This window comes from Oculina patagonica, chromosome 5 (assembly GCF_052425735.1).
Source record: "Oculina patagonica isolate OP01 chromosome 5, crgOcupat, whole genome shotgun sequence".
Taxonomy (NCBI): domain Eukaryota; kingdom Metazoa; phylum Cnidaria; class Anthozoa; order Scleractinia; family Oculinidae; genus Oculina; species Oculina patagonica.
Genome location: NC_135762.1, coordinates 4,143,847 through 4,168,757, shown reverse-complemented (window position 1 = coordinate 4,168,757; position 24,911 = coordinate 4,143,847). Strand labels below are relative to the sequence as shown.

Here is a 24,911-nt window from a genome sequence, read left to right as displayed (position 1 = left end):
GTGGAGATTTTCTTTTTAGTCTTATGTTTCCACGTGGCGTTTATGTGAAGTACCAGTGTTTATTTGAGGTCTGCGGCTTTTTAGACTCGAAATTTATCCCCGAAAACTGATTCTTATGGATTATCATGCGGTACTCGTTTTGAAAGGTCGGCAAAAATCTTTACTTTAAAGAATTATCGGCTAAGCCGCCTTCTCTCATTTGTAAGCCTCTCCCCCAGTAAAAATGTTAAGTATTCTTATTGTCCGATAGCCCGCCCGGATCACAGAGGATTCTTTGTGGGTTGGGAGGTATTTTATTTGAACAACTTTCCCACAATTTTATTTAATAATCGGGAAACGGGCCTGGGTGACCTCGGTGGGGAGGGGGTGATTGTTCGTCATTCCTGGCTGAAATGGAAATTTCCAACATATACACGTTCTTTTCCATTGGTAGTTTCTTTTTCAAAGCAAGTGAAACAAGGAATATCTCATTTTATCAGCGAAAGAAGCTGATTTTTGTGTACGAAGAGGTATTTAACGATTTTTGTTTGGCGGGAAGGACCGTACACCTGAGGGGGAAGGGGGAGGGGTGTTCCTCTCTCAATGACGTCAGAATTGCTGGTCAGCAGTTTATTTCTGTCGAGGAAATGTTTTTCTCGATCGGTTCTTCAGGGATCAGAGAGCTTTTCCTTGCTTAATATTTCTTCTTTTCATGGTTCGGTTAAGTTGACAGGAAGTAATTTGCGTCACGGAGAGTAAGTATAGTAATTTTGTTCTAAAAATGGTTCTTCGAGAAGGTGTAAATCCGTTACAAAACTGCGATTAGACCTACCTTTTCCGGTGCGACCTAGATAATTTTGTTCGCCATGTCGGCATGTGGTTCAATAAGCGATGAAAGATGAGCAAATATGACTAAATATACACTCACAAACTGCGTCTGTAGCATTAGGTTTTGGATTCATAGAAGTTATTCGGTAAATGCTCACTAAGTAGCTCTTCTGGAACAAATTCGATGTTTAATCTTGCACAAAAGCTCTCTTGTTGTGGTCTGGCTTTGAGCTTATGTGATCATCGGTTCCCCTATCGGCAGTCTCCTCCCAGACATCTGCAAGCTTAGAGGTTTTCCGCTCAAGGCGTGTGTGGAAATGCAATACATGTTATTACGACAAGTCATGAAATGTTTCCATATGTATCACGCCCAGATTCAAAATAATTCATAATCAGCAAGTATTGGTCGTGGAAACATCCCTCTAATTTTTACAGTCCAAGGTTGACGAAGAAATTGGCCGTGTTGCTTTTATTTTTGCTATTTTTACCTGGATATAAACAAGGCTTTTTTGGTTACCTTCCCAGTATGGTATGATTTATGAAAATATTTACTTCTTTTTAACTTATTATTTCTGTTTTATTGATCTGATGTCTAGGATACTCATGGTTGGATGCATGTATCATGCTGAGCTATGAAAATTATACATTTCAGTTCATGTAAACAGCATACAATATTACTATTTTAAAATTATAGGGAAAAGTTTAATTTCTTCAACATTAAGTCAAACCTACATTGATGACTGACTTGAAAGGTTTATGTCCAGTGAACTACAAAATAATTTAAGCAGGAAAATTAGTGAATATTTCTCTTACAATAGGCTTCTTTCGATATATTGAAATTCAGCTTTGTAGCGAGGCCTAGTCTAGAGGACAAAAACAAAAGAAATTTTACAAGCATGTTTATTCATTTCTTTTGTTTGTGTTCTCTAGGCCTCGCTACCAAGCTGAATTATATTTCGAAAGAAGCCTACGTAATTATTTTTACTTTGCAGTCATAAATATTTCAGTCCTTTTTCACAATAACAACAGCTTTGAGTGGGCAGTTTTAAATCTTTTAATCAGCTACATGTAAGACTTGTTTACTCATACATATATCAGTAAATAATTTAAGCAGAATTCTCAGAAATAGTTTGGCAGTTTCTTTAGGTGCAAAAAATAGTTTTGTTTTGGCCATGTCTCCTTCAGTTTTACATTGCTTCAGCATTTCTCTGTTGCTGATATTTCTTTAGCTAATGCTGTAAATCAATGATTTTAAAGACTACGGTACTCTCACTGCAGGCTATGAAAATAAGAAAAATTGCAGCAACTGTTTATGGAAGCTCAATCATCTATAAAAATTTGTTACTATACGTGATGCCATTTAATTTTGTGTGAATAATAATATCAGTTAGGATGTCGTCGTTGGTGAGTGTTAGAATTTTTAAAATAGTTTGATCACATTGCATTACCTTAATTCATAGCAGAAATTTTGTCAAATTTTAAACTGCAAACTTAATTTACTGACTTTGTATAAATACATGCAATACAGTTTGTATTTACGTATAGTAGAATGAGTGTTCTAATTTACAAGCTGATAGAATTTTTTTCTGTGACTATTCCACAGAAGAAAACAGATGACATGATAATGGCTGATCTTTGGAGATATCTTTCTTTTTGCTTCTGGTATCGACGGCTTGTAAAATTTCTTCTTCATTTTTCGACTGGGCATTGCGAATTGCAGCGAATCTGTTACAAGACAAGGCATGGAGCATTAAGAACTGGCCAAGTTGGTAAGATGATAACTAGCATGACAATTATTTTAATAGTTAAATGCGTTTTGATAAAGTTAGCAGCATTTTGTGCATGTAACTTGAGCATTGAGGGCAGTGAGCTTGAGGTTTTTTAAATTATTATAATAATTGCTAAGTTTAAAAATGTCTTGCCTGAAGATAGGCTCTCTATTCAAAGGCATTGTGAATCTCTTTTCAAGCACCGAAGGCGCGATCCCACAAGTTGGGAAACTGATTGTGCCTTCGTCTATTGAAAAGATCCATGATGCCCCTGAGCAGAGAGCCAGCTTGCATGCTAAAAAGTGTCATATAGGAAATAATTAGACAAAGAGGCCATAAAGTAATCTTTCATTAAATTAATTACCAACTTTATTAAATTTTCCTTTCAAACAGAAAAATCCTTGAGGCAATCAAAAACCAAGGTTAGTTGATCACATAAATTTTCATTAAGATTTTTTTATACTAAAATGGGGTTGGTGAATTTTTTTTCACAGTTGGGTCGAATCAATAATTATTTAGCTCAATTTTGAAGATCAATATTTATTTAATGTATAATTCTCTGAAATTTTTTATGCAATCCTGGGTGCTTTCAATCATATAGATGAACAGATCCTCTACTTTACTTCACTTGAAACAAACTATTAAAATTACTTCTAGTTGTTATGAAATTGAATATTTTGTAATTTTATGAATCTTGCTTTAATTCTTAGGAACTTTCTGAACTTGTGAATGCAGCTAATGTGAACATCCAGGAAGCACTGACATTGATATTAACAGTGAAGAAAATTAGAAAAGCACAGGAAAGTGTGTAAGTGGTTTTTTAACTAAAAGCAATGATGTGTATGTGAGGTTTTTGTAGACTAATTTTACTGAGGAGGCTATTTCGTTTAATGTAACAGCATCTAGGGTTAACTTACTTTGAGACTCCAAAAATGTTGAGACAGAAGTGTTTGTATGTGATTGTGTGGTCCTGCACATGTTTTGTTTGGGTACAAGGATGCCTCTTTACTAGAGTTGGGTTAATTTTGTTTGTCCAGGCCTTAATTACAGGTACCTCAAAAACATTCAACTGTATAGTTTTGTCATTTGTGTGATCTTGATTTTTCTGAATTTCTTTCAGTTTTGTAGATTCCATGTTCATCTGTCTGAATCAGATTTGTGGCTACACAGACCTTTGTCATGACGTTGAAAAGTTGAGAAAAGAACCATACTCATCTGATGACACTATTCATGAAAAGAAATTGATGCAGGTGCTCACAATTATAATATTATACTGAAATATTTTTTTGAGTGTGTCTTTGGTAAAACTCCACATGCCTGTACTTGTAAGATATACTTCCCATGAAATTGTTAAGTGTTCTTTGGCAGTTAACTTTGGCCTAATAGTTCATGCACTCAGGACTGCAGACTGAGAGGTCTGGTTTGAACCCTGGCCAGGATCACTGCATAATCTAATGTTCCAGAAAATATCCACACCCCTCCCACGGTCCAGGAAAGCTTTTTGGTTTGAATTCCCCCACCACTCTGGAAATTCCAGTTAAGCTCCATACAAGTTTTAAAAACTTTAGCTTTTGATACCCCCCCCCCCCCCCCCCCCCCCCCCGCAGAATTTGCAATGACATTCAATGGGGTGGGTATGGATATTTTCTGGAACTGCATAATGTGTTCTTGGGCACTTGAGACACTTAACTCTCATGGTGCCTCTCTAAGTTCCACTCAGGTGTATAAATGTGTACTGGTGATTTTTTTTGCTGTGAGAAAACATGCAGCAGACGAGCACTCCATCTGGGGATGGGGGAGGGGAAGTAGTATCTAATAGTTTTAGTCACTTCATGTTACAGAAACCAGGATAAGCTCTGGCAGTATATTGAGACACTTACCTTGGCCTGATGCAAACTTTATTTTATGTCACCTGATATGGCATAACTGAACATTTTCATGTTTTCTGTCACAGCTTTGGAACTTAATGATGCCTGGCACACTATTAGAGGAGAGAATAACTAAACAGTGGGGAGATCTTGGCTTCCAAGGAAAGGATCCTATGACTGACTTCAGGGGAATGGGTATGTTGTGATTTGTCAGCATTACATAATAGTGGTGTTCCACATCTAAAACATCAGTGAGAGTGGTATCCACACACTTTAAAGATAAAACCACCTTGAACAACAAACTACATCTCATGACAGTACTGCTTTCATTATTTTGAGGAACTGTCACACGCATCCTAGCCTGCGGGCAGGCTCACCTTGGGGCACGCACGAGAGCTACACGGGAGCGAAAGCCACGACAAGTGAGCGGCCGCCTTATCGCTACGCTCGCCACTCACGTGTGCCCCAAGGTGAGCCTGCTCGCAGGCTGCACATGCATCCTTATGTTTCACCCACAGACTTGAAATTTAAAGCCACCTTTAAATTAACTCAAGCTTTGTCTCTTGTTGTGAATGAATTATAGAAGATGACATTTACTTAAAAGCCGACCATCTGTTGTTTAGATATCATTTTAACTTTGGTCTTTGTTATTATATTTTAGGTGTCCTTGCACTTGATAATTTATTGTAAGTATTAGTATTCGTAAGGTTTTTTAGCTTTAATACAGCAGTGTTTATTATTAATAATTGTTTATCACATGCCCTGCATATTTAATTAAAAATAAATACACTAGCTACAATGTGGAAGCACCACAGGCCTACGTGTTTTTGATATTACTTTTCTGACTGCAAGATTGTCCAGTATTATTTTCATTCCCAGGTAATATAATTGTTATTTTTTATTCTGTTCTTATAGATTTTTTGCATCAAAACACACAGCTGCGGCTAGAAAAGTCCTATCACAATCTCATCATCCACATTTTTGGTAAGCTGACCAGCATTAATAATATTAGTTAATAAATACTATTGAGAAGTACATGTACATCCCCAGGGGGGTGCTCAGGATTTCAAGTGACGGGTATGATCGAAGAATTTTTTTGGGTTTGAAATTTCCCATTCTGGAATTTTTTTGGGTAGGAAAATTTGGCAAGTATTTTTTTGGGTGGCTTGATTTAAGTAGGGATTTTTTTTAGTATTTAAGGTGGCTCGTACCAGTTTTCAGGTTTTTGACTGTGCGACGTTTGGAAGAAAATGGCCAAAAAAATAATTAAAGATCGTAACAAAATTTTTGTATAATTTAATTACCCATTGTGTTGTTGATCCAAAATACCAATAATTACGTCATCAGTGGTTACCATGGCAACGGTAGGCAATGATTTTTTGAACCCTTTTTCAGCTTCCAGTGCTTATATCTTAAAAACTAACTCGATGACCCCCATTTTTTTTCTCGTGATAACTTTAAGCATATGAAAAAGAAACTGTATAATTATTTTAAAAAAATTCTACGAAGCGGATTTTTTGCAAATGCAAAAAAGAGCAATTTGTAAGTAATTGAAAATTCCTTTCGTAGAATTTTTTTAGATTTTTTCTGGCGTTTCCTTTACATAAAAGGAAAATATTAGGGCAATAAAAAATAGGGGTCATCGGGATAGTTTTCTTGCTAAAGCCTTTGCGAACTCAATAATTCTCACGCGCGTTTCCGCGCACTTTAAAATTTCGATTTTAAAAGTTTGGTATTTACTCATGCTCAGTTCTGACTACCGCTGATCTTTGCGGGCACATACGCGCACAACACGCGTGGACTTCCCCTCGCTTTGTCTGCGAAACTTTTCGGCTCAGGATTTCATGGGATTTAGCCAGTTTCAGTTAGCGCCAGTTGTGCCTCTTAGGTCTTACTTTTTAGTATTTCTTTGTCTGAATAATCATGTGTTTGAAAGCGAACTCAAATAAGCTGAAACGAAAAAAGTGGAATTGAGTCACGATGTTCGACAAGATCGATCGTAGCACATGCGAATTTGCTTTTGTAACTCGAGCAGCGAGATCCGAAAACATTTTGACTGTCGAACATTAAGTTGACTTAAAATGTTCTTGTTGAAAAAACTTCAGTTGAACGCGGAATTTTTTCTTAAAATGAAGAAAAGCAACCTCGCACTCGGCCGCCATGTTTGTTTTCCTTTTCAAATCTCGCGCGTGACTCGTGGGCATGAAGCGTGACGCGCGCGCTAGTCACCAGACTTGCCACGCAAGAAAAACCGGTACGAGCCACCTTAAAACACTCTAAAGATTCATTGTAGTGCCTTGGCCACATAGTTCTGCGAATAAAGTACAAACACTGAACGTGTTTCTAATGTTTTTCTTTGTGTTATATCTTCAGATCATTCCCCCTAAAGCCCTAGGGATTTTTTTGGGTCTTGATTTTTGCTCCCATTCGATCAACCCCAACACTTAAAATCCCAAGTACCCCCCCCCCCCCCGGGTGTACATCAGTATGTCCTGATCATTCTCTATGCAATGCAGACGATCTCTTTAAAATCCACTGCTAAACATTAATTTTGGTTGTGCAATGTGCATTACGCTTAGCAGTGGCTGTTTCATGTATCTTGCAGGTTTTCTTATGCCATTGCTGGGATCAACATAACCTCATTAGCTCTCCAGTTTTTGAACAAGGGAATTCTTAGAAGTCACTTTTACAACTGCAAGCAAGGCCGACCAACGGTGGTGGACTTTCATCAAGTTTATTGTGAGTAGTGTCTCCATCTTTGTTCCTTTAAGGCAAGGGCAAGGGCAAGGGCAAGTTTTTTTGTCCTTTCTAAAATCTTCATTACATGCTGATATCAATATACAAATTCTCCTTGTCTTAAATTTTTTTCAATCTGTTTGGGAGAATTTTGTTAAAGCATCACTATTAAGTATTTTCTTTTTTAAAGTTAAATCTACAAAATGATGTTTTTAGGCTGTTAGGTGAGGGCATTGGTCCATATTACAAACCGCAAAAGTAAACAAAAAAATCATCAAAAACTGCAAAACCCAGCACACAAAAAATTCAAATTTCAAAAAAACATTTTTGACATGGGGTTTTGTTCAAAACTAAAAATCACATCGCAAACCGAAAAACCGCTTTTATTTTTGCTGAAACCGAAAACCAAACGCCAAAAGAAGGAAAACCCACAAACTGCATAAGACACCAAAACCGAAATAACGGCAGTTTTTTGGGGGAGAAAACTGAAAAACCGAAAATCCAATGCCCCCTCTGTTAGATTAGATTTTCCACACAGGCTGGATATGAATGTACTGGGCATGAGTGTTGCAACTTTGTTATCTGTAAATCAGGTAAATTCTAAACACGAGATGACAATGGTAATAATATGTGCTTACTAAAGATTATTGCTTTTTGGCCATCTTCTAGGTTATATGTTTTTTGAGTTCAGTGCCTTTTGGATCAGTGACGAACCTGAGAGTGTGATGGAGTTTAACAGAGTTAGAGACAAGTTTGCTGACAAGATCGCCACACTTCTCAAGAACCCAAATACTGTGTTGGAATTGAAGTACAAGTCATTACATGACAATACATCTCTGGCATCCGTGTCAACTTTAGATAGGGAGTGATATGTTTGATATTATGATGTTTTATAATTTTATACTTAATATTAATCATATTTTTGCACCCTGTGTGATGTAAATAAATATCCAATAAATTATTTGAAATTTTATCAATTAGTGCACATGGTAGAAAATTAAAGTCATCTTGGATTTTTTGGAGACCCCATATTTTTAATGGGTTATCAATACTCAATGGAACAAAAATTATGATAAATTTCAGTTAATTTCTGTAGACCGTTCACAGCCTCTCTTTTTGTTAACCAAATAGAGTGCAAGACAAACAGTGTTTGAAAGATGAGGGGATGCCCGGGGGTGGGGGCAAGTGAAGTAAGCGAAACACCCCCTCGCACTTCCCGTTTTGTGCTGGCATCCAGTTCTCTGGCCATTCTATTCTGACTTTCAACAATTGTAGAAAAATAAAAAAATAAAGGGCTGTGAACAGTCAACAGAGAGTCTACTCAGAGATTTGTAGAAAAAAGCCATTTTATACACTGCACATGTACATATTATGTATAGTGTCACTTCACTCAAATGCTACAGTTTTGTGCACGTTTCCAAAATGTGCAATTAGCACAAGAAGGTACAGATGGACTCTTGTAGTTGAAGCATCTGACACAGCTGTGAAATCGTCTAGAGATAAGTAATATTACTAAAGATTTGTATCAGGACAGTCCGACAATAACTATTAATGTTCTATGATCTTTACCTTCTCAAAGTTTTTCTTTTCTCTTAAATGCTTAATCTGTTTCTAAGTTATTGATAAAATAGATAAATCTTTAATAATTACTCTGGCCCAGTGGAAATTTTAAACTGTTAAAAGTTGTATCTATCAACATTAATGGAGAGATTTAAGTTATTAAAAATGAAGAACTTTACACAGCTGGGTTGTGTATCAGTTGAGTACTTAAATAAAAATTCATGCTCCAGAGATTTTCCACCTAAAATTTTTTAAACTTGTGGGTGCAGAAAAAGTCACGAATCTCAAGATTATACATGCATGTCAGGATAAAACTGGTATAATAATATAAGTATGAAAGTGGATTGACTAAGCAGACTTTGTTACTGTTGTACTGTCTGGGTATTGATACAAAACTTAAGCCTGCCACACACTAGTCTGTTTTTCATCAGCTGTCAAAAAATCTTCACGTCATCTAGTGTGCAGTGAATTCAGACAAGTCTACGAAAAGATTGGGCCTTGACAGGCAGTATATGTCAGTGCTAGATTTAAAAATGTCTCGTCAAACCTTGTCAGCTAGTATGCAGTGGACCAAGACAATTTGTTGAGGCCCGGCCATGTAATTATATAACCAATTGGAAAGCATTGTTGCAGCCACATGAGCAAGAATCATTTTCAACCTGGCAATCAGTCGCAACAAAAAAATTTGGCTAGTGTGCGGCAAGCTGATTACCCTGGGTGCCAGAGGGGTTTGCGGTGACAGTGAGCGGTTAAGCCGTCGCCGCAAAAAAACCCTCTGGCACCTGGCACAAGCTGATGGCCTTACAAATTCTGACCTAATTTGACTCCAAACAAAAATCTATGACAAAAAATAGGTTAGCATGCGGCAGGCTTTAGTATAAACAACATGATTGGTAAGACGTCAGATTAAGTTTTATCTTTCTTGTGCCTAGTGCACAAATTCGTGAAGAAGTCAGCAGCAAAGTGTATTTGAGCCACGTCACAAACTTTTGACCAAAAATGGCCAGTGTAGGTTTGAAACATAGAATATTGAGCCAAATGATGATCAGCAAGCTTTAAACAGACAAAACCAACACAAGAGGTTAGAGCGAGGATAAATGAATGGCGAGATCTCTCAGTTCCCAGATCCGGTTTCCACTGTGTCCGCAAAGAATAAACTAAGGCTGCCAAGATGTGAAGGCCAAGAACTGCCTCAAAACCTTGATCGTGAAATAACACGGCGAAATAACTGAAAACAGAAATACGCATGATAGAGAGATAGCGACCAGTCTTCCAGTAGCCCCGGTAAACGAACTCATTCCAGCAGACAATCCACGCAAAGAAAGGTAGCGTAAACCATTGATCCATTACAGCAAACAATCGCGTCTGGGTGACAATCCGTCCAAATTGAACAAAGCCATAAAACACCGACATCCAAGAAAACATGTAGTAAAAGAATGCTTGGTCTTTCAGTTTCTTTTGCAGTTTATTTATTTTCCACAGCCAGTACAATCCAACCAGAACATAACCTAAGTTAACTGAGGCATTAGCCGGCATTTTGAGGAACGTCGAGGGATCGCCTTTCTCCGCATAGTGTTCTAGACCGAGTTCAACTTTTACTCGCTCGAAGATTGAAAAGAACCATACTACGGCAAAAGTCGTCAAGAGTGGAAATAGGACATAAAGAAAACTCGAAAGTAGCATCATCAATAAGCTTGTTCATATGACAAGATCGACTTTTGTTCGTCGTTTGGACCAGCAAAACTTCGACCAAACTATTGGTTAACTTCCTAATAAACAGCCGCCATCTTGAATCTGAACACCGCGAAGGCCCTGGGGGCGAGTTTTTGTCAGCGGCAACTTAGCAAAATACATGCGTACTCTTTCTGAGCCCACGATAAGATAGCGGATACTCGCAAAAATATTGCATTACCTAAGACCTGATGAAAATAACGTGAATTTTGGAACAAAATTTGGCAACATCTTTTCCGCTTTTCCTCGAAAAACATGCTATCATTCGTCCGACGTAGTTATAGAATATCTTCACGAGCACCAGAGGTGAGCTAATCGTATTTTGAGGTGACTTGAGGCGCTTGCATATGACCTGATTTTCACACTAGAGTGGTGTTGGCCTCTTTTCCAGGTTTTGAGATGTACAATAGGTGCTGGAAGACCACTTCCCGTTCTTGGAACGAATATTTCTAGATGTTATGCAACTGATGGTAAAATTTGTGTTACTGTTTATGTACAAAAATCCCTCACTTTCTTTAACACCTTTAGTTATCAGCTGTAACTAGAGCACCATAATTTTCTCCAGAGAGTAGAACCCCAGAACATAGGACACCCACAACCCCTTATGTGTTAGACTTTTGGCTAGCTTAAAGCTGTTCTGCTTATTTTTATAACAAAGAAATTTTGATTAAAAAAGTTCCATTTCAGTGGATTTATGCAGTTGTAGATATTTGGCTATATTAATGCACCTATCAATGTTAAGCTGCTGGGGGGAGGCCGGGCATAGGAAGGGGATTTGACAGCGATATTGTCCTTGGTGGGGACTTTTGACCGTTTTAGTGGACTTTCTAACAGAATTTTATTGAAGTTTAGTGACTTATTTGATCATCCACAATTTTAAGCCCTACAGTGGCTGTAACATAAGATCCTTAAGTTTGGAGATGATACAAATAATACTGACAGCATCAATAATTACCCGGCCTGACTAATCAATGAAACTGATAATTGATGATAATCGATACCAATCGATTATAATCGATGCCAATTAATCGATTGCTATTGGAAATCGATGACCAATCGATGATGGAAAATTTTGTGACTTTTAATTTCATCGATTTTCATCGATTATCATCAATAACCATCGATTTTCATCGATCCTTTTTTTATTTGGTTTGATTCAATATGGGTGTTATTATATCAACTCAGTGGCTCTTAAAAGCGATCAATACCTCATTTATTCATTTTCGTGATAAACAACGTTATTACGAAAAGGGGCAAGGTTTACACTAGACTTTCTAAAAGTCATTCGCTTCTCGTCTCCTGTTTAGTGGTAGTAGACCGTGCTCTCTTCACGTTTGCTCTCTTCGCGCTCTGTAAGCTTGACTTGTAAGCAAGTGTAGGTTTACACTAGCGTATAGGTTACTTGAGAAGATGGTAGCCTTTGATTACACACTTAATAACAAGTGTAACGTACGTTGCTTTATCCCCGGCTTTATCCTCTTCTTTAGACATTGTGCGCTCAGCTCACAATCAATCATTTTAGGATTGCAAAAATCTTTTCCCGAATATCCTGTAGAATTATCCCGCAAGATATCGATAACTATCGATGAAAATTGATGAAAATCGATAGCAATCGATGACAATCGATGTAATTAAGGAAATTTTATTTGTGACTATCGATTGGTCATCGATTGGCATGTCAATTAACCAACCATCATCAAGTGATATCGATTGATTGATTGATTTCCGATCATCGATTTTCATCGATTGGTCAGGCCGGGATAATTAATAACTATCAATAATTTAGCATTTATTGTGTTTCCCAGGTGAGGTTGATCTTGTGGTGATTGGTTCTGGTCCTGGAGGATATGTAGCATCGATCAAAGCAGCTCAGCTTGGAATGAAGGTAATCGGAAAGCAACAACATTATACTGTAAAAAAAGGAGTTAGGATCAAAATTATAACACAAATATTTGTCTGTCACTGACTAATATCAAACGTTTTAAACCACGTTTTTTGAAACTCTTAAAAAAGACGTTTCGGCCAAGAATCTTCAGCCTTCCTCAGTTTTGAAAAAGCCAACGGCTTACAACAGTTACATTATGTGCATGCGAGAGTGTCTCACAGAACACGCGGACATGGCGTTATGTGTTAACACATTGTAGACAGGTCTGAATCTTGGATTTCTTTTTTTCACAGACAGTATGTGTGGAAAAAGAAAAATCGTTGGGAGGAACATGCTTAAATGTTGGATGCATTCCATCAAAGGTGAGTTGATCAATAGTAAATGTGTTGTGGTTTAATTTAACCCTTGGTACAATCTGGTACAGTTGACTCCCGATAACTCAAACCCTCGCTAACTTGAACCAAAATCGATTTCCCCTGGATTTCCGTTATACATTTACTGTAATTTTACCCTCGGTAACTCGAACCCTCGATAACTCGAATCTCCCGCTAACTCGAACCAACTTTCGTTTCCCTTCAGGTCATTTTCTATATAATTTTACCCTCAATAACTCGAACCATGTCTTTCAATACATGACAAGTCAAAAGAAATAGCGTGCTGTAGTCCAAGACGTTGAAATTATTTTGAAATAAAAACGTACACGAGTTAGAACGCCCCTCAAAACACGAACTGTGCCACGCCATTAACGTGCTACGGACGTTCAGTTCATTTGTGGAGGCCCAGGTGTGGAGGTTGATACCGATTCTCCCAAATCTGACCGTAGAGAACTTTAAAGGATTATCGCCAGGGCGAAATAACTGACTATTTCTCGAAAAGTAAATCGCATAAACTCTGTAGCAGTAGCCTAGAGCATTAGCGTTGTTCTCTTTGAAACCTGCAAAGTTCGCAGCTATTAAACTTGCTTTGTTTTACGTTACGTTTTGATGTATAACTGACAGTGATTTGAAAATATGTTGTTCCTTTCTCTTTCGATTTCTCTATACTCTAATTAAATTTATTTATTTAAAATGTACACTGGTCTACACTGTTCTATGAATAGAAAATCAGTAAACACCCTTTTTTTCCTTATTTCCGGTAATTTGTTTTCAACTCCCGATAACTCGAACCATTTTCAATTTCCCTTGAAGGTTCGAATTATCGGGAGTCAACTGTAGTTTCCTTTGTTTACAATCATTGTCATGTATTACCCTAGGACAAGGGAAAATACCAAATTGTATCAAAGTTAAAGTTGAGTCCCAACAGATACATTGCACTCCAATAAACTATTACTATAACATAATTAATTTTTGCAGGCATTACTGAACAACTCACATTTGTATCATCAAGCTGTTTCTTCTGATTTCAAAAACAGAGGAATTGATGGTGAGTTAATAATTAAAACTTATTTCATCATAAACATTTCTCTTTTGGATTGGTATGTTCAAAGCACAAGTAGGCTAATCCAGTATTAGCATAATTTTGATTTTAGTTTTTTCAGTGAGGTTTTGCGTCCTCCAATTTTGATGTCGACTAATCTAAGACTCCACAAAACATATTAAGCAAGAAAAAAACTCTTTTATACAAGAGAAAATGAACCCTCAATCAACTTTGGGTTTGTTTTAATGGCCTTTGAACAACTTGACCTGGGCATCTTTTGACCAGATTTCTGCTGGTAGTTCTCTCTTAGTACACCATCAGATAATTATAGAATACCGTAAAAACTCGTGTATAAGCCGCATTTTTTGCTGAAATTTTGGGCTCAAAATCGTGGGTGCGGCTTATCTACGGGACAATTGGTTTTGAGGGGTGTAAATTGCCTAGGCTGGGGTCAGAAAAAGAACTAAATATATTGAGTAAATAAACATTTAACATAATGAAACCTGCTGCTGACAATCATTGCTTTTGGTAAAAAAGTCTGGCCCCTAAAGCAGCCGTTAATTCCTCAGTCACGAATTGTTCGTCAGTTGTTCATTCAAAGGATTTATTTGCACCTCTTTTGAGCAGCAAAACTTGAGTTGACATGGAATCTCCATCCCTCCACAAAGCTGCCTATTCGCTAAACTCCCATTGAGCAACAAGTTTTTATCAACACACAGCTGAAATAGTTAGAAATCGAACTTACTTTTCCATGTTGTTTACAGGACCGATCACCGATCGAGCGTGACGAACGTGATTCGACCCCAGACTTCTCTCGCAGTCACTTAAAAGTGACTGTGTAGTTACTAAGCAAACGTTTTGTATCTATCTGTTGTGCTCGTCATTTCCAGTCAAATCTCTTCGTTTTCGACATTGGACTTTTGCATAAAGACAATATATCGTCAAAAGAGCATCCTTTTTAAAAGGTATTGGGATTTCAAGTTTTTAAGTTTTTATATTTTTTTCTCAAAATCAAGCTTCAAAGTTGGGGGTACGGCTTATCTACGAGTGCGGCTTATACACGAGTCTTTACGGTAAAGGTATACCTCACAGGCTCAGGATTTGTAGCACTAACTTTGTTGTATTTCTTTAATAATTTGCAGTGGGCGAAGTAAAACTAAATCTAGAGAAAATGATGGAACAGAAATCTACAGCAGTGAAGACACTTACAAATGGAATAGCTCACTTGTTCAAACAAAACAAGGTAATTGTTGCACCATCCCCAACAAAAACTGCTTAATTGCATGTATCCAGGAAAAGCAAGTGGCAGACCCAGAGGTGCTCAAAGTGAGAGTGGGGGAAGGCAAAGTGAGGATAGGCTCTTTCTTGCTTAAAAAGTGTGGCCTGGAGTGAAGGCTGGCTCTTGCTTACTGAAACAAGGAAGAAGGGGTGGGTAGGGGGGGGGGTGTCCACTGGGACTGTAGATTTATCACTAAAAGTGTTTGCTGTTAGTTACAATAACTCCACTCATTCTTTCTGTCCTTGATTTCTTCATTAATTCTTCTGCTTACACTGTATAATAATTACATCATGATCTGTACAATGTAGGTAACTCAAGTTAATGGACATGGATCCATTTCTGGACCAAATGAGGTGAGATAGATTTTTTGTTATTGTTCATTTCATATCCCTTTCCTTGCATTCTACCTTAAAATATCAAAACTAGGAAAGTTAGATATTAATTATTTGCAAGTTTCTTAAGTTAAACCCTTCATCAGCAATAAGCCATATAACTTTTTCAATCCTTAGGATTGTGACAGGCTTATAACCTTGTGCTGAGTTTACATGTAGCTTGGTGGTAATCTCTTTTTTGAATGTTTTTGTGTTTAAATTCAAGGTGACAGTACATAAGGAAGATGGAAGTTCAGAAGTAATTCAGACCAAAAATATCTTGATTGCCACTGGATCTGAAGTGACACCTTTCCAAGGAGCTGAGGTGTGAAGTTAACATAATTATTGTATCGCAACTGTCGGCTCTATGCTTTGTTTGATATAAATTTTTTTGAAGGTAAAACACATTAAACCCTTGTCCTTAAACCTGTTTTTTTAAATTAATTTTTGACATCCTTGTACTTGTAGGTACCAGTAGTTCCTTTAAGTGCATTTTATTTGAATCTTCCTGCAGATTGATGAAAAAGTGATAATTTCTTCAACTGGTGCACTGTCGCTGAACAGAGTCCCAGAGAAAATGATTCTGATCGGTGCAGGTGTCATTGGTGTTGAATTGGTGAGTTATGTATGAATTTATATTTTGCCACAATAACATTTTGTATCAAAACCAATAACCTGCTGAATTTCTGATTCTCAGAAATCTTAGTCAAGTGTGCATGCAGTTATTTTAAGAAGAAACTGGTGTTGATAATAAATCACAACAGAATTATTAGAATTAACAGTGCTTCAACGAGATATTAAGAAAACTGCCCTTGGCGTTGTAATTGCAGCAAGTGTGTATTGTAAATAGTTTATTGAATAGTTTTTCTTTTGTTTTTGATTGCTACTCACGTATGCCGGATCACGCCAAACACACAATGTAACTGTTGCAGTTAATTTTTGATCTCAGTTAATTTTTTATTTTAACTAGCTAGTTTTTTTTTCTAACTAGTTTTTTTTATTCTAGGTTAATAAGTAGAAAAAGTAGAACACCCCCTCCCTTGATATCTCTACCCCCCCCCATCCTTACAAACCCTCCCCTACTATCTCTCTTATCCCCCTCCCCTAAGTACTATCATTTATTTATTATTATTATTTTTACTAACCTGCACTGGATTTGAACTCTCAACCTCTGGATTTGCTGTCCAACCCCTTATCCACTTTGCCACGTAGGAAACGTTGGGTGAACCACTATTTTTTTTTAAATATATGATACCCTTACCCTTACCCCATTATTTAACTAGTTAGAAAAAACTAACTAGTTAAAATAAAAAATTAACTGATAATAAAAATTAACTGCAACATAACCATTATGTTTCCTTTGCATTTTAAATCACTCATTCCAATTTTAAACGCTTGTCAGCTTTTTTCATTTTCTATATAACATATTTTGCTTTTCATTTTAACGAATGTATCATAGAACCCTTTATTGTAAATAGTTTTGCGCCATAGATAATTATCACAGAAGTTTTTTAGTAAAGAATTGTTTAATTATAAATAATAATAATAAAAAATAACAGTGCTTTACTTGGAGCTAGACAGAATTCTTATACAAATTGAAAGTCTGGCAAAGAGTACAAGCCTAGTCTGATACAGAGGACAAGTCTGGAATGAAAAAAAAATGTATTTCCAGAGATAGTCTGGAGCTTTGTGCACCAGCTGAATCAAGTTGGTCTGTAGCATCTCAGTGGCGGATCTAGGGGATAGGACCGAGAAAAATTATTTTCAAGGGCGGGCCCCCACCTTACTCCAGCGTCTTGATGACCGGGGCCCCCACTATCTGAAGGTCTGGATCCCCCACTGCATCTAGCAGGACATGTAGTATACATACTAGTTATGCAACGCTTTCGAGTGGTATACTATGGAATATCCCACGAGTCACTTGTATTTTCTCGGTATACACACGAGCCTTTAGGCGGTGTGTATGCCAAGAAATACAAGTGACAGTGGGATATTCCATAGTCACAAAGTGTTGTGTAACTATTTTATACCATGCCATAGAAAATAAGCTACTAAATTCGTTGAGAATACAGTTGCAGCGCACTATGGGAAGGTTGGGTTGAATACCGTCGAATATACAACGGCTTTCCTGTATTCTGATTGGCTGTATTTTCTATGGCATGGTATAAAATATAGTATACATGTAGGTCTTGGCAGGCAGGCAGTATTCCATTTTAAGTAATTCTGGGAAATAAACAACAGTGTTGAATAATGAATAAAATTTTGCATGATTGTAAACTACCCATTGTACAAATCTGCATGGGTTGCTTGAGCTGTTTGTCTTTTCTGATATTTCCTCAGGGATCAGTTTGGTCCAGACTTGGCGCACAAGTCACTGCTATTGAATTCTTGGGTCATATTGGTGGCATCGGCATTGACATGGAAGTCTCGTGAGTCAATTTAGCTTTTTATCTATTGTGATAAGAATAAATAACTGATGAATTTGATAATATATGTTGTAATGTAAAAACACAGCTTTCAACTGAATAACCTCAACATCTACCAGTATGTGTACAGGTATGTATCAGTTCAGTCCTTACATTATGTTATCTACCTGTAGATATGGAAATTTATTTCCTTTGAATTGTGTTTCTATTTTATGACCTCATACAATATGATGTTTAATTTATCATCGCATTTCTCAGATTTTGTCCAAAGAAGTAATAATATGTAAACTAAAATAAACAAGGATGGCCGCCAGTGAGGAATGGAATTAGGAATAAAAAACGAAAAAATTAGCATTTTCTTCAAAATATGCCACCCTTGACGTTGTTCCTTTAACAATGCTTCAATGTCTTTTCTTTGCTTTAACAGGAAAAATTTCCAGAGAATTTTACAGAAACAAGGAATGAAATTTAAACTGAACACCATGGTCACAAGTAAGTTTCTTTGTTGATTGAGAGAAGTTGTATTTATTTTGGTAGTGTTAAAAGGCAGAAAGTTTGTACAATACACTGTACGTGTAGTCGGATGAAGAATTACTTATAGCAGCAGGTCTCTGAGTTTGGCTTTTTCAGGGCCATTCACATACCTGAACTGGGCAATAAAAAATGATTTGACAAAATAATGGTATATTTTTGGTTACTTTCTTTTCTGTCTTTTTCGTTCAAAGATGAAACAGCTCAAGAAGAAGAAATAAATATGGTTATTGTAGATTAGCTCTCTCGGTTCCCTTAAAAACCATTCAGGACACCCATTTACAGACCAAAGTGGTTAAAATTTACAGTGTACAGACAACTCTCTCTAAAACGGACACCTTTGTTACTGGCTTCAGCTCATCATCATCATCATCATCATCATCATCATCATGTTTTTTACCCTCGGATTTCAGAGTAGCTTGTACAGCTAATATCTCCGAGCATTTCAACAGTACACAGCACAACGGGCAAAGACCAGACCACAACACCGGGAACACCATGCCCTACACTTTACGATAAGTGTGTGGGTTCTTTTACGTCCCCTGCTAACCATAACACTGAAGATGCAGGAGACGGGGCCTACGGTTTATCGTCCTTATCCGAGAAGACTAGAATATCTAACAATTTGCAGATGTCATCGCAAAGGCAGCATATTCTCCTCAGTTATTTTAAGACCCTGAGTGTTGGTCCGGTCTGGGACTCAAACCCGAGACCTCCCGCACGGTAGTCCGGCGCTCTACCAACTGAGCTAACCGGTCGGCGGTTAACCGGTCCTCTTAGAGAGGTGTCCGTCTTATATGGAGTAAAGTTACAGTAGAATGACTGAAAAACAGCAGGGACCAATGCCAGGTGTCCGTCTTATGGAGGTGTCTGTTAAGAGGGAGTTAACTGTACTCTATTTCAAACCAAATGGCTCACAAACAGTGTTTCTTTTTTTTCAGGTGCTACCAGGACAGAAGGTGGAATCAAAGTCAGGTGAGAAGTGTTAAAATAGCACGTGAACAGCACGTGAGCATAGCATGTGAGCAGGAAGTGCTCTTGGTGACCAGTGACACAAACAGAAAAAAAGTGACTCTAACTTATGGTGTTGATCTTTCATTGCAGCGTGGAATCTGCCAAGGATGGCTCGAAAAAGGAAGAGGTATAATTTTAACAGTTTTGTGGCATTGTCAACTTAGTTTTGGCTTTCTTGCTAGCAGTATATGTTGTTGTTATTGTTGTGTTGTTGTCCAGCGCTTGAGGTGTAGCTAATTTGTGATGTTCACATTTCATTCCACAGCTTGAAGGCGATGTTCTCTTAGTTAGTGTTGGAAGAAGACCGTATACTAAACGATTAGGATTGGAGGTCAGTCATGGTGTAGGTTATGTGTAAGGTCATAGTCTGTTTCTTTGCTCTTCCTGTAGCTTGCCCACTTGTTTCTCGTAACTGTGCTGCCCACTTTCGTTCCACTTGGTGGGTAAGTAAAGTCGTCTTCCAGCCAAGTGGCCCATACAACCATAGCTTATGCGACTAGGAGTATTTCTACTCCCCCTGGGTGGGATGCTAGTCCATCTAGGGGCTACCCTTCCCCCAGCATTTAATTCACTGGTACCCAATGATTTATACCTGGGTGGAAAGAGGCACTATGAGAGTAAAGTGTCTTGCCCAAAAACACAACAGTTACACAATGACCCAGCCAGGGCTCAAACCCGGACCGCTCGTTTTGGAGTCCAGCGCGCTAACCATTAGGGCACCACGCCTCCCAAACGTTCTACCTTATAATAGGAATATAAGGAAGCATTTTAACAACGCGAACAAAATTTACGCGTAATAAAATTAACGCGAATTTAAGAAATTCGCGTTAATAACATGTATCGTTAATTTCCTATAATAAGGTACTTGCTAAACTGTATTAATTATTACGTTCATATCGTTTTTGTTTTAGAAAGTTGGCATTCCGCTTGATAACCGCGGCCGAGTTGTGGTCAATGAAAGATTCCAAACCAATGTCCCCAGGTAAGGCTTGTCTCTTTCGCTTCCCCTGTTTGGTTACCCAACCCTTTTAGAGCGGTTTTCACTTGAGTGTCGAAAGTTAATTGCGTTTGCTTTGGTTTTGCATTACTACGCTTAGTGATTGGCTTAAAAATCTCGCGCCACTTTCTCAGCCAATCAGAACTAAAACCAAATCCAATCGTGACTCGCTCGCGCACATTCCCGCGCTTCACACCGGTTACATGTATTTGCTTCGAGTTTTGATTGGTTCACTGGATTGTCCGTGTCCTTTGTGATTGGCCAGAGTAATTACTTTGGTTTTGGTTTTACGACACTTAATTGAAAACTGTTCTACAAGAGTGTTTTGATGTTGCTACTCAGAAATGACTTCTGTTTGCCTAAACATTTGGGAAATCCCTGATGATGTTTGGAAATTTCCTGATGTTATTGACCAGAGTGTACAAAATAAGCCCAAAAGTCTAGATCAGACCAAAACTACCGCTTATCTCCCCCAAAAAATATTTGTGCGACACGCGGCACACACCTATATAGCTCATATATGCGAGTACCTTTCTCTCCACCCCCCTGGAGAGCAGGCCTTCCTTGTCGAGCGAAAAGCAAAAACGTGTTTTAAAAATCGCCGCCACTGGATTAAACGATTGACAACTTTGTGGTTGAAAGTGTTGTAGTTCATTAGGACGATCATGGTAGAAGTAAAGAAGACGTACATGAAGGTTTTAAACAAATTTAAACAAGTTTGTTTAATTTCACTAGAATGATTCATCCGATCTAAGATTTTTTAAGTTTGTTCTAAGGTTGTGTCTTAATGTTAAATCCATCTTGTTGCATTCTTTTCAGTATATATGCCATTGGTGATTGTATTCACGGGCCAATGTTGGCTCACAAAGCTGAGGACGAAGGTTTGTTGAGTGATATTTATGTGTGTAAAGAAATAAAACAAAGATCTCGTTCAAATCTTTCTCATGTGGGTTTAACATAACTACGCGTCAAATCTCTCTGCAGGGATAATCTGTGTGGAAGGAATTACTGGAGGCGCAGTTCACATTGATTACAACTGCGTGCCTAATGTGATTTACACTCATCCAGAAGTAGCGTGGGTTGGAAAGACGGAAGAAATGCTAAAAGAAGAGGTAAATAGAGTGAGGAAAATAGCACAATCACAGTGGAAGGTCCACACACTTGCAAAAAAAATAATGTCAATTTTTTTTGTGTAGAGGCTTGGTGGTTTTACTGATTTGAACTTGTCAGCCTCTCACAAGCTTACAATTAAATGTATTTGTGGTTTCGAAGTGCCCTAATTTGTAACACTATACTACATACATCGAAACTCGTACGTTTGCTGCTAAAGTATAACTGTTCATCATCAGAGAGGTACGCTCTGATATTCCTATCTATATATAAACAGAACAAATGTGGGGAAAAATTTAAATATCCCGAGCGGGGTTCGGACCCACGACACCCAGATCTCATGGAAGGTGCTCTAACCACTGAGCTACCGAGGCAACCACAGTCAAGTAGGTCGAATATTTGCTACAAAGGAAACCGACCTCATGCATCTTCCATGAAATCGGGGTGTCGTGGGTTCGAATCCCGCTCGGGGAATTGATTATTTCCGGCATTTGTTGTGTTAATATATAGAAAGGCTTAGCAGAGTTTATCTCTCTGACGACGAACAATTTGTTCGAAAAATGCCATGTTACGTATGATAACTGTTAAAGAGATCTTCGCAGTTATGTTCAAAGTTGTTCAACTCTTTCTGCAGACTCCAGACTTCCACATTCTTTCAAATGTTTTTTTCTTTTTTTTTTCCATTTATTTTTACACGCGTAAATCCATACACGCGTGAAAATTACGCGTCATAGTGGAAATCCACCCAGAACGTTTCCAGACTGAAGTCAGTTATGATTTTCGTAACTTTTAAGGGCGTGGCGTACAAGGTTGGAAAGTTCCCCCTCTCTGCTAACAGCCGAGCGCGAACGAACGCCGAGATCGACGGACTGGTGAAGGTATTGAGTGACAAGGAAACTGACCGACTGCTTGGATGTCACATGGTCGCTCCAGCTGCCGGCGAAATGATCAACGAAGCTGCGCTTGCAATGGAGTATGGGGCGTCTAGCGAGGACATCGCGCGTGTGTGTCACGCTCACCCGGTACGAGTTTTGTTTCTGACATTGTCGTTCATTGCTAGAATTAAGGTGTTTAGAACAATGAAAATCAGCCAAGCCCAAGGGCTTTAAAAAGAGGCAGTGTTTCTAACTTGTCTTCATATGACGCTTATTCTGTCTTGACTTCACAGTAAAGTTAGAAACTTCAAACAAGTACTAGCAGGGTTGTAGCTAGCAAGAGGTCTTTTTTCCCTAGTTGAACGAAATGGATTTTCCTGAAGAAGTATTTTGTGAAAAGTGCTGAAAATAGCGTTTCGATGCTTCTAGATTTCAAGTTTTTCTAGGAAGCATGTTTTCACCACCTTCCCCCGACCCCCCTACCTCCCCGCCTCTTGCGCGCCTCGCGCCTTCGGCGATCGAAGATCTTGCCTCGTCTATGCCAAAACTGACTAGTAATTTATTATCTCATTTCCTTACGTTGCAGACGGTGTCAGAAGCCTTCCGGGAAGCAAACATCGCAGCATATGCAGGAAAAGCTATCAACTTTTAATTGACAATCGCGGCGAGGGAGATCCGCTTGTAAACCTCTCTATCTTACTGGAATGAACCCGAGTTAAAAATGAAAAACCGACTGCCGTGCAGTAAAGAAAGTTGTACAGTTTTAATGTTCATAGCTTCCTGGATATCGTAGAGACCATGGCTGATGCTCCAAATGCACGTTTATAATAAAAATACTGGTCGGGACTTAAGTTTTTACCCTGAAGAATAAAGAAGAGGAATTTACCTGTGTGTTTTAGTGTTGGTCTCATCAGTGTTGCATTTCCATAAACGACCTAGCTCGCGTAGCAAGCACCTGTGTAGGTTTTAGGCGCATTTGGGAAACGCGAAAGGCGCGAGACGTGGCCGTCTTGCGCAAACCCAAAACTAACCTGCGAGCAGGCTCTCAATTCGGGGGCAACGTGAATCGAATGCCGCTCGAGGAGTTCAATATTCACGTTGCCCCCGAATAGAGAGCCTGGCTAACCCAAAACCTACACAAGGCGCCTGCTACGCAGGCTATAAACGACCTGTAATTCGGAGCAAGATAGGCTTGCCCTAGTCTCCCTCGCAGCCGTTTTCAGTGTCGTTACGAGGGTTGCGTGACGACACTAAAAACGGCTGCGAGGGAGACTAGGCTTGCCCCGGACCCCAGTTTAGTCTGTTTATCGCGTGGCTCAGAACAAGTTTCCAGCTTCCTCTCACCTTTCTGTAGGGTCTACTTTCGAGTGAGGTGAAAGGGATCTGGGGGAAAAGACCCTCCCCTGGGGGCTAGAGCCTGATCAGTACTGACTCGTACTGACCCCAGTGAAAGAGAATCACAACCTCCACTAGATAGTGAGTTGTCTAGTGCATAGCGTTATCAGCCTTTGAACAACTGCGCCCAGGTGCAAAAATGGTAAATTATTTTAAATTTCCTCGCCAAGAAATACTGTTTATACTGTTTACTTATGTAGTTAAAAAATATCTCTTACTAAAGCCCTGACCAATCGGCAACGGAAGTAGACGCAATCGACGCAAGCTGTAAACTTGCGTCTCCGTTTGACCAGGACTTGAGTGCACTTGCGTAAAGTTGCTTCATTTTTTGCAGTTTACTTCAATACTGAATTGCACCTCGTAGCATTTTAAATGGCTTTTGGCAAACTTGCGTGCACAACTTGCGACTAAACTTGCGTGTCCGTTTGGCCACCCAACGCAAGTCTCCACGCAAGTTCAACTTGCGTTCACTTGCGTTACTGTTTAGCCAGGGCTTAAGATGGCGTGTTGAGGAGCTGTGGGAGGGGGTGTCCTTTGGGTACAGGGGTGCATGAAACCAAAGCAGCTGCTGCTCAGGGGGATCAGACATAGGTTAGTTCAACCTACGATCAGACGTTTTTTTTCTTGTTCGCGGCGGGAGAAAAAGAACGCCTGATCGCAGGTTAAGGTTAGTTTTATATTAAAATCCTCGGCTGACTTACCCCAGGCGATAAATAATGTCTGATCTCATATTTCCCTTCGAAAAGTCTCGTATTTCTCTCCCTCCCTTCTCTCCATAAGGTCCCCGAGCATTTGCCACCAAAGAAAGTAAAGGATCATGGGAAATTATCATAGCGCGAGACTTGGCGGGGGGGGGGGGAGAGCTTTTACTATTTAGGGACAGACCATTTAATTTTTGAAGGGGTGGGGGGTGGGCAATTAAGAAAAAAAAGTAGGAAAAAATATCTTGTAAAACTGGAAGTAAGCACGGAAAAAATTCAAGCAAGCCCCACCTGGTACGCATGGATGGTGCAAAAAAATTTTGCAGATAAAAAAAAAAAATTTGCAGATTTTGGTAAAGAATACCGTAAAATTCCGGTTATAAGCCCTCCCGCTTATAAGCCCCCACGGTTATAGGCCCATCTATCTGGCAACAAAAAAA

General features: G+C 38.7%; 3 protein-coding genes across 3 annotated transcripts; 2 read left to right on the top strand and 1 right to left on the bottom strand.

Annotated features, from left to right (window-relative positions):
• The first annotated feature begins 607 nt into the window (after positions 1-607).
• LOC144653896 (ELMO domain-containing protein 2-like) lies at positions 608-8,153 on the top strand. Its single transcript, XM_078514031.1, has 10 exons — positions 608-734; positions 2,411-2,576; positions 2,970-2,998; positions 3,287-3,384; positions 3,697-3,826; positions 4,531-4,639; positions 5,106-5,130; positions 5,360-5,428; positions 7,050-7,183; positions 7,850-8,153. Exons 2-10 carry the CDS (start codon positions 2,426-2,428, stop codon positions 8,047-8,049), a joined length of 945 nt encoding a protein of 314 aa, XP_078370157.1. The 5' UTR covers positions 608-734; positions 2,411-2,425; the 3' UTR covers positions 8,050-8,153.
• On the bottom strand, positions 7,850-10,546 carry LOC144653903 (transmembrane protein 187-like). The gene has a single exon (XM_078514042.1). It carries the CDS (start codon positions 10,424-10,426, stop codon positions 9,647-9,649), a length of 780 nt encoding a protein of 259 aa, XP_078370168.1. The 5' UTR covers positions 10,427-10,546; the 3' UTR covers positions 7,850-9,646.
• A 97-nt stretch (positions 10,547-10,643) lies between these two features.
• LOC144653862 (dihydrolipoyl dehydrogenase, mitochondrial-like) lies at positions 10,644-23,266 on the top strand. Its single transcript, XM_078513979.1, has 19 exons — positions 10,644-10,777; positions 10,863-10,941; positions 12,277-12,356; positions 12,650-12,718; positions 13,709-13,778; positions 14,915-15,015; positions 15,360-15,404; positions 15,649-15,747; positions 15,937-16,038; positions 17,763-17,851; positions 18,276-18,340; positions 19,321-19,354; positions 19,484-19,520; positions 19,659-19,724; positions 20,305-20,375; positions 21,210-21,271; positions 21,375-21,502; positions 22,295-22,522; positions 22,962-23,266. The coding sequence occupies exons 1-19, from the start codon at positions 10,727-10,729 to the stop codon at positions 23,025-23,027; spliced, it is 1,542 nt and encodes a 513-aa protein (XP_078370105.1). The 5' UTR covers positions 10,644-10,726; the 3' UTR covers positions 23,028-23,266.
• The last annotated feature ends 1,645 nt before the right edge of the window (positions 23,267-24,911 follow it).

Excerpts from the sequence above, each read along its gene's own strand:
- LOC144653896 (XM_078514031.1), top strand. The coding sequence starts at position 2,426 with ATGATAATGGCTGATCTTTGGAGATATCTTTCTTTTTGCTTCTGGTAT. Across the intron at positions 2,577-2,969 it reads ATTAAGAACTGGCCAAGTTG|AAAAATCCTTGAGGCAATCA; the intron begins GTAAGATGATAA and ends CCTTTCAAACAG. Across the intron at positions 7,184-7,849 it reads GGACTTTCATCAAGTTTATT|GTTATATGTTTTTTGAGTTC; the intron begins GTGAGTAGTGTC and ends GCCATCTTCTAG.
- LOC144653903 (XM_078514042.1), bottom strand. The coding sequence starts at position 10,426 with ATGATGCTACTTTCGAGTTTTCTTTATGTCCTATTTCCACTCTTGACG.
- LOC144653862 (XM_078513979.1), top strand. The coding sequence starts at position 10,727 with ATGCTATCATTCGTCCGACGTAGTTATAGAATATCTTCACGAGCACCA. Across the intron at positions 15,405-15,648 it reads CCATTTCTGGACCAAATGAG|GTGACAGTACATAAGGAAGA; the intron begins GTGAGATAGATT and ends TTTAAATTCAAG. Across the intron at positions 15,748-15,936 it reads CACCTTTCCAAGGAGCTGAG|ATTGATGAAAAAGTGATAAT; the intron begins GTGTGAAGTTAA and ends ATCTTCCTGCAG.